Source organism: Neophocaena asiaeorientalis, unplaced genomic scaffold (genome assembly GCF_003031525.2).
Source record: "Neophocaena asiaeorientalis asiaeorientalis breed wild unplaced genomic scaffold, Neophocaena_asiaeorientalis_V1.1 scaffold1, whole genome shotgun sequence".
NCBI classification, from domain to species: domain Eukaryota; kingdom Metazoa; phylum Chordata; class Mammalia; order Artiodactyla; family Phocoenidae; genus Neophocaena; species Neophocaena asiaeorientalis.
Genome location: NW_020171981.1, coordinates 3,339,570 through 3,354,959, shown reverse-complemented (window position 1 = coordinate 3,354,959; position 15,390 = coordinate 3,339,570). Strand labels below are relative to the sequence as shown.

General features: G+C 36.5%; 1 protein-coding gene across 2 annotated transcripts in view; it reads right to left on the bottom strand.

Moving 5' to 3' along the window:
• The window catches only part of NPEPPS (aminopeptidase puromycin sensitive), an 86,760-nt gene that overhangs the window by 13,978 nt on the left and 57,392 nt on the right, over positions 1-15,390 (bottom strand). For both annotated transcript variants that reach the window (XM_024742791.1, XM_024742800.1), the window contains exons 6-15: positions 15,154-15,250; positions 15,011-15,044; positions 14,033-14,147; positions 11,520-11,684; positions 10,604-10,708; positions 9,995-10,055; positions 8,023-8,132; positions 5,606-5,669; positions 3,101-3,240; positions 1,136-1,270 (exon numbers count right to left, since the gene is read on the bottom strand). In XM_024742791.1, the coding sequence (XP_024598559.1) occupies positions 1,136-1,270; positions 3,101-3,240; positions 5,606-5,669; positions 8,023-8,132; positions 9,995-10,055; positions 10,604-10,708; positions 11,520-11,684; positions 14,033-14,147; positions 15,011-15,044; positions 15,154-15,250 (1,026 nt within the window). The remainder of the gene's footprint in view (positions 1-1,135; positions 1,271-3,100; positions 3,241-5,605; positions 5,670-8,022; positions 8,133-9,994; positions 10,056-10,603; positions 10,709-11,519; positions 11,685-14,032; positions 14,148-15,010; positions 15,045-15,153; positions 15,251-15,390) is intronic.

Below are 15,390 nucleotides of genomic sequence, written 5' to 3'. Positions count from 1 at the left end.
TTTTTTTTTTTTTTTTAAATTTTTTTTTTTATTTTTTTTTTATTTTTGTGGTAAGCGGGCCTCTCACTGCTGTGGCCTCTCCCGTTGCGGAGCACCGGGTCCGGACGCGCAGGCTCAGCGGCCACGGCTCACGGGCCCAGGCGCTCCGCGGCACGTGGGATCCTCCCGGACCGGGGCACGAACCCGCGTCCCCCGCACCGGCAGGCGGACTCTCAACCACCGCGCCACCAGGGAAGCCCCGGGGGCTTTGGTTTTTGACAGAGGCGCTTTCAAAACTAGACCTGCAAACTATGTCAACGTCAGCCTGTCCTTTACTCATTTCTAAAAGAAGGCAAACTGGAAGGCACTACAAATTCAGTCCTTTCAGAACTGACTAACAGAGTTAGGAAAAAGAACTTCTGTTACAGCAGCCAACTGCACAAACACACCACTCTCCTGGGACAGGTCTCTCTCAGCAATGAAATCAGCAGATGTGAGGTTTTGTGCATCAATGCTAATCTGTGTTTATACAAAGGAGGAATCCAAAACCAGTTACTGCAGAGGGGAATGAAAATTTCAAGTCCAATTAAAGGAACACTAGGAGGAATCTGACAATTTTATCACAGAGACATCTAGAAATTATCTAACCTATGTTTTGGGGTCATAAAGATAATACTACTAATTGCTCCTTAAAATTTCTTCTGGAACAAAGCTAAATATAATTCTAAAGCTAATGGGATATTATAATTTGAATAGTAACGGAATGTTAAAAAATTCTACTAGACTTCCCCTGCAAAGTACAACCACTATTTTAGAAAAATATAAATCACTCTGAATTATTTTTAAAAACTACATAAGTAGAGAAATTTCTTCAAGGTTCATATCTATGTGTGTTGAAAAGAATTTTTGCCTTACAAAGGATCGTTTAAGTATAGTTGCAAAAAGCTGGCTTAGGAGTAATAAAATGAGATTTGTTTCTGGTAAATTATATAGGTTCAATCTTGTCATGTTAATTAATAATTAGTCATTTGCTTTGGTACTAAAGGCATTCAACCTTCAGGAAGAAATATATTCTTCTAGTTATGTTTCAGTCAGGCACTCCAGGAAAAACAAAATCCTTTAATCAACAAAATCCATCATACTACTGGAGGCTCACCAAGGAGAAGAGGTCATTCTGTAATCCAAGTCGATCCACAGGGGGCAGAGAAAGGTCACGAATGCCTGGTAATAAACTTTCCAGCATGGCTGAGCTGTATTGGGTCCGATAAAACCCAACTGTTCCCAGGTTTAACTGAAAAGATATACAACAGGTATTATTAAGGAGATGCATTTATCTTTTAAATCAATTTTTTGTAGGTATGAAAGAAGTTCTAGTTTTAGTATATCTGGATGAAAAACAACAAAGATCATTTATGCTAACGGACAAAGTATTAAAATGAAACAACATATAAAGATAGTAATCAGTTGTCAAAGATGAATACAGAGGCAAAAGAAAACAGAAACTTGGCATAGTGGGAGGCAAAGTGAGCGACAGTGAAAAGAACATGGCTGAAAAGGAGGATATAATGCGGCTAAGTTTCTATTTCTAATTTCAGTGAATGGTTTTCAAGTTACAGAAAACATTTACTACAAAATAAAAATACTTGGACAATAAAATCTCTGAGGAAGACTAAACCTTTACAAATACTGATCTAATGAGCCCAGAGCCTCAACAGAATAACAACTGTCAGGTCCTAGATTTTAAAGAATTACATGGAGTTAAAAGGCAATTTCATATGATTTTTGGAGTGAGGTAATCATTGACTATCATTATTTTCTATAGGCTATTTACCAACAGTCAAAAATATTTTTGATAATATTTATATGCAAAGTATTTTAATGATAAAATGACAGTATAAGATATAAATATTTTGGGCTTCCCTGGTGGTGCAGTGGTTAAGAATCCGCCTGCCAATGCAGGGGACACGGGTTCGAGCCCTGGACCGGGAAGATCCCACATGCCTCAGAGCAACTAAGCCTGTGCGCCACAGCTCTAGAGCCTGTGAGCCCCAGCTACTGAGCCCGCGTGCCACAACTACTAAAGCCCGTGTGCCTAGAGCCCCTGCTCTCTGCAACAAGGGAAGTCACCGCAATGAGAAGCCCACACACTGCAACAAAGAGTAGCCCTCACTCGCTGCAACTAAAGAAAGCCCACGCACAGCAACGAAGACCCAACACAGCCAAAAATAAAATAAATTAATTTTTTTAAAAAGATATAAATATTTTACTATTTATATATATTTAAGTCACTTCACATTTCTAATACAGTAATTATTTTATTGATTCCCTTTATCTTTTACTATAGGAATAACACCTTTGTTTACCTAATTACAATCATAGTGTTTTTTCTTATAAGAAAAATTTCATATTGCTACATATGTTCCAGAATGTAATTTAAAATGGTAATATAGTATTCCACTGGGTATATTATAAAAATATATTTAAAAAATTAAAACAGAGGGAGAAATAGTTCTGCAAGCACAAAAGCCTGAGACAATGTATAATTCCTATTGGGAACCTATAATTGGGAGAAAAGTCTGTAACAGATACTTTCGTTATGAAAGGCAGAGTACAGAATAATGAAAAATAATATTTACTGACTCTTAGTGTTGTGAAATGGCTTTAAAACACCAGCTAAAAGTAATTTCACATTTCAGTGACACAAACTGATTATTACATGTCTGATCTCACTTGATTACAGTTGTACATGCACAATGACGACACATCACTGAGTTAACATGTCATTACAATGACAGGGCAGTTTGAAGTTGCAAGACTACAAATGTTTTGGTTAATGTGACTTTATACATAGACTACTAGCTTTTTCCTGTTTAATCCTATCCCTTTGTAACTGCTTATTGACCACTCCCTTACCTGACATAAAGGCAAATATCTAGACAATATTATTTGAAAGTTGGCCCTAAATTTCACACAAGAAAGTTCAGAAATGTTTTTTTCTTTTCAAGTCCTAGTCCAAAATGAAGCAGTAGAATTTAGAGCCAGCCATAAAATGAATAAAGGAAATGAAAGAAATAAATCAATTTAGGTAAGATAAAAATGGCCATGTCATTTCTGGACTCACCTTCACCCATTGGTCTGGTTTGACATCTTTTAAAACTACATTCATCTCTGGCTTGTCCATGAGAATCTTCATTTTGGCATGGCTGGAATCTTCACTAGTAGAGATTGTGATAGGAACCATCCACTGGGGACAGTCTTCTCCTTAAGCAAGAGAAGAACAAAGAGGAAACTTGAAAAATAATTTCTCACTGGGAGAAATAGAAGGTAAAGTAGAGAGAGAGGCGTGGTGTCTCATGCATGGGTTTGAATCCAATTGTTAAGCCAATAGCTCATTTTTAATGGTACATGAACTCTTCCAGGTAACCTGAATAATAATAAGGAAGAGAGAATTTACTAATGAAATCACAATAGCCTATAAAAAAGAGAACACTGTGTTTACTTGTAGAATCACAAATACAACAATTTTAATTTAATTGTTGTTTTCCCTTTTCAGAGCAAAAGAAATAATGATTTTACTAATAAGAGACATTTCGAGTGGGTTAAAGCTCTCACATAGCATTTAAAAACAAATTCTAAGGTGCAGGGCTTCCCTGGTGGCGCAGTGGTTGAGAGTCCGCCTGCCAATGCAGGGGACACGGGTTTGTGCCCGGGTCCGGGAAGATCCCTACATGCTGCGGAGCAGCTGGGCCTGTGAGCTGCGTCCGGAGCCTGTGCTCCGCAACAGGAGAGGCCACAGCAGTGAGAGGCTTGCGTACAACAACAACAAATTCTAAGGTGCAATTCTTAACAGGTATATACACTGCTGAGAAACTGAAGGGCTGATTCTATTTCTGCAACAGATAGGATACACCTTGGGAGCTGCTGGATTCGAACACTGAGGAGTCACATCTAAAAGCCAAAGCTTTTGTAAGGCAAATACATACACTCTCTTAGGTACTATACAGCAAAACAGATTTTGCATTAAGATGCCAAACAAAAGAGAGTCATTGCCCAGTACATTAATGAAACTATCTTAATAAATTATATAGCTTTATGCTATCAGGCTAAACCACAAATGAAAATTCCCTCCTGACACTGGGATAATTCAGGTTTTAATAATGCCTAGAGTGGTCACAGAGTATTGGAAAGACCTGCAAAACCTGTCAGTCCTACAATGCAGATTGCAGATATGTGCAGGAAACAGCAACTGTGACACTATTTATTTAGATAATAAACGTCACCTCACTTGTCAGACGTATTTATTAAGAGTAACTCTCAATGCTAAGACTAAGGGTTGAAGGCTGTACCTCTTAAACCTAGTAGAGTGCATCATCATTTGGTGGGCGGAACATGAAAAGGCATTGGTGATTCTGATACACCCTTCCCCCTCTTGGGAACTACTATTTTAAAGGAAGTGAGAAAGGTGCAGGAAAACAGTTTACTTCTTGATTTTTCAATTCATCTTTCATTCCCTGGGTAGAAGAGTCTATTGTCGGGCTTCCCTGGTGATGCAGTGGTTAAGAATCCACCTGACAATGCAGGGGACACTGGTTTGAGCCCTGGTTCAGGAAGATCCCACAGGCCATGGAGCAGCTAAGCCCGTGCGCCACAACTACTGAGCCTGCACTCTACAGCCCGCAAACCACAACTACTAAGCCCAAGTGCCACATCTACTGAAGACCACGTGCCTAGAGCCTGTGCTCTGCAACAAGAGAAGCCACTGCAGTGAGAAGTCCACGCACCACAACAAAGAGTAGCTCCCGCTTACCACAACTAGAGAAAGCCCATGTGCAGCAACGAAGACCCAACACAGCCGAAAATAATTAAACAACAAAAAAAAGGTCTAATGTCATATAGAAATACTTGAAAAAGCAGAGTTGAATGATAGTTAAGGGTATAAACTTAAGGATTATAAACTTATATAATCCAACTATTTTGTTTGAATTCCTACTCTTTGACTTATTATACAGGTTATCTCGCACAATTTAACTTAGTTAGCTATGCCTCAGCTTCCCTATTTGTAAACAGAAATAATATGACCTACCTAATAGGGTTGCTGAGAGTATAAAATAAGGGTCAGTTATAGTGCTTAGCACAATGACTGGTACATAATAAATCTAAATAATCATTGGGCTTTATTTATTTGCTTAGTTACTTACTATGCCCAAGAATTAAAAAAAAAAAAATTAGCCACAATGTATACACTTGGTACACAAATATACCAAATGTACTTAGCACACGAGTGCATAAGACTTAGTACACAAATGCATACCAAGTCTTCTTTTAGGGATTAAGGTTAGAGACATCACTTCTTGAGTGTTCCTATACTTCTTCATTCATTATAGCCCCCAATAACACACAGAGACATGGACTTTCAAAAATCTAAGAATATGGCACTACTACAAATACCCCATGAATCTCCTGTTTTGATTTCCTAGATTTCGTTTTTATTCTATTACCATTACCTTGTTTCTGTTTAATTCTATTAAAAATATTTTTAAATGGATAATTATTTCTTATTAGTTGGAACACTATGGTATGGTATCCAAACTCACTGATCAGCTCCCACTCATAGCCATTTGCTTACCAACATATGGTCCACTGGCACAGAACTTCCTTTGGGACAACCTCAGTAGTCTGTCATCTTCTTTCTAAAGAAGCAAAACAAAATAAAGGCTGTAGTAGCAACACTTTTTTTTTTTGGAGGGGACGACATCTCTGTGACAAAGTAGAGGTGAAACCATATAGCCAAATGGCTCCTGAATATACAAAATGCAATGGTGATAAAGAGCATGATACTACAGAATGGTAGAAAAGTCACTATTTCGCATTAAGGCCTCAAAATAACAATACTCTAAAAATTAAAGGCCAGGTGCTATGAAATATTGCTCATGTGAAGAGATATGTATCCAGATAAGAACTTCAAAGTGTTAAAGTTTTCAAAAAGGATACATAGTTAACCTTTATGGAGGAAGGTTATGTCTTCAGCCTTTTCTACTTCCAAAAAGTGGCAACATTAAATTAGCATGGGGACTCAATATTCAGAATTCAAATTCTGAATTCAGAATCCAAAGTCATTTTTAGAACAACTGACAAACATGAAAGCAGCACACACCTTGTTTCAAAGGATGAGCTTTGCAATGAAACACAAAAAAAAGTCGGGGAGAGGTACTGCAAAGAACTAAAAAGCCAGAAGCAACAAAGGCAAGTACATATTTTTAAAAAACTACTTCAACAATATGCAATCTTTTATTTAGTTATCATTTGTTACTATGCCCTAGACATTTTAAATAATGCAAGATAAAACAATTTTAAGATCACTTAAATCAAACACTAAATTGGGTCAATGACCTTTATAAAGGGATAAACTGCAAGAGACAGAAATGAAAAACTAAAAAATTTGAGTGAGGAAGCAATGGCCACTTTGATGCCATAAAGAAACTACTAATGAACTTAAATACAGATACTACATCACTGATGAATTATGTATCACACAGATTTCCTTGAAAAAGTTATTAGGTGACTTTTAAATTGATTCAGAAATAAAGCAAAAATATTTCAATTTAGGGAATATAAAGTAAGATACAGATCATAATCAAGATACAATGTTGCAGAGTTCTCCTATTTGTAAAAGAACTGAGCCATAGACAGGCTTTTTATTGTAATGTAAAATGGAGGATTAGTTTGGCTGTGCTTGGAGACAAAAAAAAATGCAGAGAAAAAGTAAGATCTTGAAAGTAGCTTGATGGAAAAGTTGGCTGAGTCTCAATAACATTGGGAGGAAGTGGGGTATTAGTGTCCTCTCTTCTGATAAACTAGAAAGAAACAGAATGGTCACAATGATAGCTCACTAAAGTTTTAGATATCCTTTCTCACCAAATATGATTAATTGTGTTCCCTAAATTGCCTTTTCAAATGCTTGCAGCCAATCTAACTGAGAGGTTCTCCAATGTATATACTTTATTGCCACATTGAGCCTTTGTAAAATATTAGCTTCATGGACAATGCAGAACCACAAGGACAAACACATACCTAAAAAAGAGCTATGAATCCTCCTCCCTAAAAAAGAATGGAATTAATTCCCTATGCAGCTTATAAAACCATGGCAAAGAAATTTAAGAGAATGATTTCATAGTTTCAAACAATTAAACTAAGTTAAGACAAACTTTCTGGTATGCATTATAGGTTGATGTGTAATTCTCAGTACTGTTGGAGGACAACTCATTTTGAACTACACCTGTCTGAATTCAGATAACAGTTCAACTAATATGAATGCAATTCTAATCAAAATCACAATGCCATCCAACATTAAAAACTAATTTTAGGGCTTCCCTGGTGGCGCAGTGGTTGGGAGTCCGCCTGCCGATGCAGGGGACGCGGGTTCATGCCCCGGTCCGGGAGGATCCCACATGCCGCGGAGCGGCTGGGCCCGTGAGCCATGGCCGCTGAGCCTGCACGTCCGGAGCCTGTGCTCCGCAACGGGAGAGGCTGCAGCGGTGAGAGGCCTGCGTACCGCAAAAACCAAAAAAAAACAAAACAAAAAAACCCCTAATTTTAAAGAATGATATTATAAACGGGTGTTGAATTTTACCAAATCCTTTTTATGCAACAGGTGAGGTCATTATGTGGTTTTTCTAATTTGATTCTGTTAATGTAGTGACTATGAGTCAATACATTGACTATTTTTTAATATTAAACCAACCTTGCATTCTCAGAATAAACCTCATTTGGTGATTTTAGAACTATATCAACAAGGTTACAGTGTTTTCCTTGGGGACAGTAAGGGCAGACAATATTTTGTTTTCTACCATAAGCATGTATAATTTTAAAGACATGGGGGTAAATTGTTTGGTATAGACATAATAAATCATTGAGAAAAGAGTATAAGGGCTGGCTTAAATCTTACCTAGAATTCTTAAAGGACAGAAAAGCAAATTTGATAACACTGACTGAATTTCATTTAATACAATATCAGAAAAACTGAAGGACTTCTTATAAGTTTACCTGTTCCGCTTCCACATAAATGAGAGGGAATCCCATTTGTTTGGTCCAGGTATTCATCACAGCGGCTATAGGTTTACCACTGGCATTTTCTAAACTTTCCCAGAGATCCTCTAGAAGATATACAAACAATGAAAATCTAAAATGTTTCCATTTTTATTTTCCTAAACAAACCAGAAATTTTATATAACTCTTGACACTGCAACACTGACCAATTTTGTGGTTCTTTCAGGTTCAGGAACAGTGGGCCAAATTAACGTTCCCCTTGCCTTCCCATTAAGTGAACTCTATGGTCTTATATTCTAAGATGTTCTTAATTGTTCCAATTTATTAAAAAATTACAAGTTATAAACAAAAGACAAACAGGTGAGTTCAAACAAGAAGAAACAGAAACAAACAAATGGAAACATATTCAAGGTCAATACTAAACAATCATTCACAAACTTAAAACTATTATACCCATTCAATTAACAAAAGTTAAAAAATACTCAATGCTGATGCTGTTTTTGACCCATATGGTCAAACAACTCTGGTGGTAGAATAAGCAAATCAGCAGTACAATGTGGTACATACTATAACAGGGGCAAGAACAGAGAAAGAAAAATCCAAAGAATAAAGGCTTCACAAGAGGTAAACTTTTGGTCTGCAGCTTGAAGAGGAGTTGTTCATTAGACAGTGGGAAAAAGAGCATTCCAGGTAGACAGAATAAAGGTACAAAGAGGAAAATAAAAAGGAATTCGCCGGCGGTCCAGTGGTTAGGCCTCTGAGCTTTCACTGCCGTGGGCCCGGGTTCGATCCCTGGTCAGGGAACTAAGATCCCATAAGCCGTGCAGCACCGCCAAAAAAAAAAGAGGAAAGTATAAGAAATGACAGAAAATGTCAGTACAGCAATACGTTCAATAAGCTGAAGACAGAGGCGCATGTGTGGGAGCAACAGGCCATGAGGCTAAAAAAGTAGGCAGGGGTTGAACTGTTCAAGACTGTATGGCTAACAAAGAAGTATAGACTTTATCGTGAAAGGTATGTGGCATCTCAAGTGTTTTTAATCAGTAGGGTGATGTAATTAGATATTCACTTTAGAAAGATAACCCTAGCTAGCCTCAGAGTGAGAGATGAAACTGAAGAGAGTGGGACAAGGCAAGTAGTAAATTAGTAGTGAATTCCAGGGCAGAGATTAAGAAAGCATAAATTAAGGGCGGGGCGGAGACAGTAGCCAGAGAGCACTACAACTGCTACAAGAGGATAAAAACCATGGATGATTAACGGGAATGTATTTGAACTGCCAATTGTCTTTCATAAGTAACAAAAACAAACCAAAAAAAGTTACATGGTACACCCTGTACCAGTTACACTTTGGTAAGCTAAAGTACGGTCCATGAACTAGTAGCACTGGCTTCACCTGGGAGTCTGTTAGAAATGCAGACTCTCAGGCCCCACCCCAGACCTATACTAATGACATTACACAAATCTTGTATTTTAAACTATTTTTGTTCACTAAGGAACTCAGCTTCACAGTCAATCAACTATTACACCTTTATTCTTCCTTTTGACTCTAATATCTAATAGACCATCATAAAATCTTAAGAATTTACTTCATTGAAAATCTGTAGTTCCACAAGTTCACTCCTACAAATGGTTAATTTGCAGCTATTTTAATGGCCAATGGTCAACGGAGGGCAACAAAACCCACAAATCATCAAAAAGAACAAGCTCTGGTAAAGTAAACAGAACTTTTCAGACTCTTTAAAGTGAGAAAACATTGAGCTGTGGAAAGCAGACTACTGGAGGATGACCAAAAGGATAATAGGTCCTGATTCATGTTGTTGATCCATGATGTAACACATCTTCAAATAAGTCGACTCTATTTCCTATCCAGCACATGGAAAATTAAGTATTTAGAAAAAATAAAATGTCACACTCTAGACAGTATGCCAACACTTTCTCTCCATTTCTATCTCAAGCTATTAAAGATTACCTGTGGCAGCATTCTTTTGTTGAAACTTGGTTAAATACATGTTCATTCCTTTCTTAAAGTCCTGGGAAAACACAATTTTTAAAATCCAGGAGAGTCAGAACTTAGAATTATAGTATATTTTGAGTATATAGTACTCAAAAACTAATTTACTCAAATTACTTGACTGTTAGATTTACTAAAACACATGTATCCCCCTAATGTCTACTACCCTCTGTTTAAAAATGCATACTCTTTGCCTTCTACTTTTGCTTTTAAGTTTTATACCAGACTTCCACCAACCCCCAAAACTTATTTGCATCATTCATCTCAGAGACCAAAATAATCAGCATAAAAAGAAATAAAGACAAGCCAGAGTACTATCCTTATAAATTCTAGAAAAATTACTTAGGAACTTAACCTAAATAAAATCAAAATAATCAGCAAAAAAGAAATAATAATCAAATAATCAGCATAAAAAGAAATAAAGACAAGCCAGAGTACTATCCTTATAAATTCTAGAAAAATTACTTAGGAACTTAACCTCAATAAAATCAAACTTTTTTTTTTTTCATGCAAAACTCTGTGGCTTCACCATAAAAGAATGGAAGATTTTCTAAATTGCTTTTTTACCTTATCCCCAATGTAGTCATGTAGCATTCGGATGACAGATGCACCTTTGCTATATGATATAGCGTCAAATATCTCATCAACTTCAGAAGGATGGCCCACACTGACCTAGCAGACAGTGTGATTCAAGGTTATGACAGGAAGCAGACAGCCTGTAATACTGAATTACATAAAAAGCTTTCTAGGAAAACCCTTCTAAATCATAAGATACTTTTTCCCTTTAGGTGACTCATAATGTGTAACTGTTTAAAAGGGTTTAATAATTAATACTAATAAAATAGAACATATAACACAATCCCCATCATCTCTTAGGACCTGGGTTCCAATCTTGGCACTGCTTTGCTCGGAGGCAAGTCACTATTGATCTCTTTGTGGGTAGGGAAGTGAGGGTAAGGAAGGGAGAGATGAAAAACATTTGACGTCTTGCACTAATTGTAATGGTTTACAGTTACACAGGACCCTGGTTAAATATGTCCAAGTAGACTCTAAGTCTAGCTCTTTAGAGGCAGAATTTATACAGATAAACTAGTTGAAATAAGGACAGGCTAAGTCAAAAGAATTAAAATATTTATATAAAAACAGATAATGACAACAATAAAAAGTATGTTCAGAATTTTCTCTGAAACAACAGAATCATACTACCCAACAGCTATGGTTCCCCCACACTATTCAATAAAAATCTATTTAGTGAATGCTTATGGGTACAGAGCACTTGCTTCTACAAAGATCACAGATGTTTAAAAAGGAACATAATTAGAACTTAGTATTGCTAGAATTTCAAGAATGGAAATATAAACTACAAAAGTAAATGACATCACCCATGCAATTTTCTTTTCAAAGTCCTAAGTATCTCCATAAACAAATTATATATTTTATTGAAAATGAGAGCAAAGGCCAATGACTGAAAATTATGTCTCACTTCAATAGGATGGCTGTTATCTAAGGCATCAAGCTCCTGGGCACGTGTGTAATCAGCAGAAACAAACTGAGTCCAGATATCATACTCTGGGAAGCAGTGGTCTACACACAGATATTCAATCCATGATGCAAAGCCTTCATTTAACCAAAGATGAGTCCACCATTCCTAAAAACAGAAGATGGAAATATATTAAGAAAACAAGATGCTTGTCACTCCACTAATTTAAAAAACTCATATGTCCCTTCCACTATACTCTAAAGCTCTTAATGAACTGAAATTCATTTCAAAACATTTAGTGAATAACTCACATCCCTGAACAAAAGAAATGCCAAGAAAGGCCAACCTGGTGACACTAGCATTATCACCACTGCTAAGTAACTTTCTGGTACTGAAGGTAGAAAAGGAGGAAGAAGGAGGATGAAAAACACCCTAAATATGGAAAAGGGGAAGAGAGCGCATAAATATAGGCAAGAGCCTACCTACACTGTCATATAAAATTTAGTTTAATAAACAGTTCTCTTAAAAACAACAGAAAGCTTATCAGGACCAAACAAGGAAAACTAGAAACTATTTCCATAATGACAGGGAAAAATCGCTGTTGATTGAAAAGTTAAACTTTTTAGATAAACAGAAAAGCAGTACTGCTTATATAAGAATTATGTGAAATTAACAGAAATGTCATGGCAGTAAGTAGTTCAGTAACGAATTGGTGTTTAAACATTTATGAAATATAAAATTCTCATCTGTTAATAAGAATTAACAGTGGGCTTCCCTGGTGGCGCAGTGGTTGAGAGTCCGCCTGCCGATGGAGGGGACACGGGTTCGTGCCCCGGTCCGGGAAGATCCCACATGCCGCGGAGCGGCTGGGCCCGTGAGCCATGGCCGCTGAGCCTGTGCATCCGGAGCCTGTGCTCCACAGCGGGAGAGGCCACAACAGTGAGAGGCCCTCGTACCGCAAAAAAAAAAGAATTAACAGTGGAGTGGATAAAGAATATAATGGGTCACAGACAAAATCAACTTTTTGAAAAAGAAATCAACTGTTTAGAAAGAGATTTCAATCTAATTTTCATTAAAGTTGATTAAATCTCTTATGAAAAGAAAGCAATACTATATGAATTCAGGACAAAGGACTAATGCAATGGTGAAAAACAAAAGGGCATTTTAAAATTCTGAAAAGATCAAATATTTCCAATATCAACTGATAAATGGCTATCTGTCTATATGCTTTGTGCACTTATTTAACTAAAAGCCTCCACTGAGATAAGCTGGTACAAACCTAGTAATTTTCCAACTATCTCTAAGCCTTTGAATTTTGGTTAATGAAACAAGTGACATCTAATAACTAGAAGTTGCTCCAATCCAGTAAAAAGTTGTTTAAAAGCAAAATGAGAATGCACACATTTCCCCTACTAAAATTTATTACTGGAAGTTTAAAAATAAAATCATGAAAAATAAAGTTTGTTCAACACTGAGCAAAAAAATTGTTTGGCAGCAACAAACTTGCTGCATTAGGAGAAAAGAATGTTTCTGACATACTGAATACAGGTACTAGTATACTTACTTCCAAATAAAATTATATTTCAAAAACATTTTTTTTACCCCTAAGCAAAATTTTAAACATCCAAAGCAAAAGGGAAGGATTTACTTTCAAGGGCTGACTTTCTTTACAAACTCTTTCAAATATGTAAGAGTTGCCAAATGTTTTCCTTTCTTGCTTATTTTTGTGACATGTGGACTCAACTAATATCCAAATTGGGCTCTGCTCTTTGGCAGCCTAAAATGCCATCAGGGAATCTGGCTGGCTCCAGAATCTCCAGTTCTTTCTTTGCAGAGGCACTTCTAGTTCACTTATTAAATGCTGGACTCCCAAGCTCTAACATAGTTGGCTGCTATAGATAGTACTTATTCAGAGTAAGAGGGAAAGGTCAAGACTAGAGGACAGAGATCATTTACTGCAAACATTATAATAAACAAGAACTTCAATAGGACAGTTGGAAATTTTAATATACTTCACAGTTATTGTTTCTTTGCTTTCATTTCTGTCAAATTTCAACTTAAAATTTCAGGCAATGAAGAAAATGACCCTTAAAAACATTTCAACCTAATCAAGGATAGTTTGTCATTTATCAGGTTACTTTACAGCTAGTGAGCTACATAATATATATGACACAAGAAACTACAATTAGTCTGAATCTCACTGCATGGAATCTCTCTACCTAAATGGAATCTCTTCCTTTCACCCAAATTAGTATCATGACTTCCCCCGCTTGCAGGCAGTATTTAGAACAGTTTAGGAAGTATTTTCTGTTGAATAAAGATTATCTATATGCTTTTGATCAACAAGAATATTCTGATAAACACTTCAAAGTGGACCTTTTAAAATAAAGTTTTTCAATCAAAAAACTACTTTTTTGGTACAACATTCCAGCCAAACCTGAAATACTATGTAGACAAAAAAAAAATGCAGCAGGAAAAAAAATAAATATATTTGAGCACTTAAAAATATTAAATACCATAGTAACAAGATTTCCAAACCATTGATGGGCGAGTTCATGTCCCACAACCAGGGCAACCCACTGGCGTGATGAAGAACAGGAGTTTTTTGGATCAATAAGCAATGCAGTCTCCCTGTGTTTAAAAAAAAAATTTTTTTTTAAGTATTACAACCAAAGCAGGCATGCAGAAGTGGGGGAGGGAGATTCAAACAGTAAATAAGATGGTTAAGTTAGGCTTTAAAGATGTCAAGAAAACATTTCCTCAGAGTACACAGGATAGAAAAAGTTCTGGGAAGATTAAAGACACCACTCCAATAGAATTCATAACAGAAGATCAAAGATGTGACACAAGTTTAATTATCAGTTTGTTTATAGGACAGCTGCCTGAAATTTCAGAAAAACTTTGTCTAAAGGATTAGGGATTATTGTGCTAGACAGAGAGAGAAGACAGTCCTTCCATTAAAAGAAGGGGAGCAGAAAGTGGGGGGAAGATACATTCCACAGTCCTAAAAAGAACACTGAGCAGGCTGTCCAAAACTTAGCTCACTGAAGAAGAAAACTGAAAGTAGAAGACAAAAACTTGTTTACAGACACTGCTTTTAAAATTATACAACCTACATGTTTGTATTGTAGGTTGTATACATGTCTACATTACATGTAGACATGTAAAAATTTGGCCAGAAGATATTAAATCAGGGAAAGTTCTTCAAGCTGGATATATAACTATGTAACTACTAGAAGGAAGAGAAGGCACTGAAATGAGAAACTCAGCCAAAAATACATCTACAAATGCTACTAATGCCAGATGCTCACTTTAAAATCTTATACTCCAGAGGGTGTTCATCTGCATTCTTGACATGTTCAAGGAAGTGGGGGGAGGTAGGAAAATTTATGACAGATCATAAAGCAGAAGCTACTGAACTGTACTTAGGAGTGAAGCTCTCATGAAATCAGTGATTTAAAAAGATAAGGCAGGGTAATACATCATTAACATACCTATAAGTAACAAGGCCCCAGTTCTCCATGGCACCTTCATAAAACAAATATAGACATTTATTGATATTTATATATACTTCTTGAAAAATCATAAAATTCAGAAAAGTTATTACAATTCATCAATAAAATGAAATTTACTTTACCAGCTGCAAAGTCTGCAATAGCAATGAGATCAATTTTAGGTAGAGGATAAGGAACATTGAAGTAGTCCTTATAAAAAGGCAGAGTTTTAGCAGCAACCTATAAAAGTATAGACAAAAGAACCATCTGATAAATCTTACTGTCATTCATATAGAAATCCACAAAGGAATCCTGTTGCAAGCCAAATATCTCAAGTTACTAGAAACCAACCCTGGGGAGCCCCACCTCCAAAGAGTGCT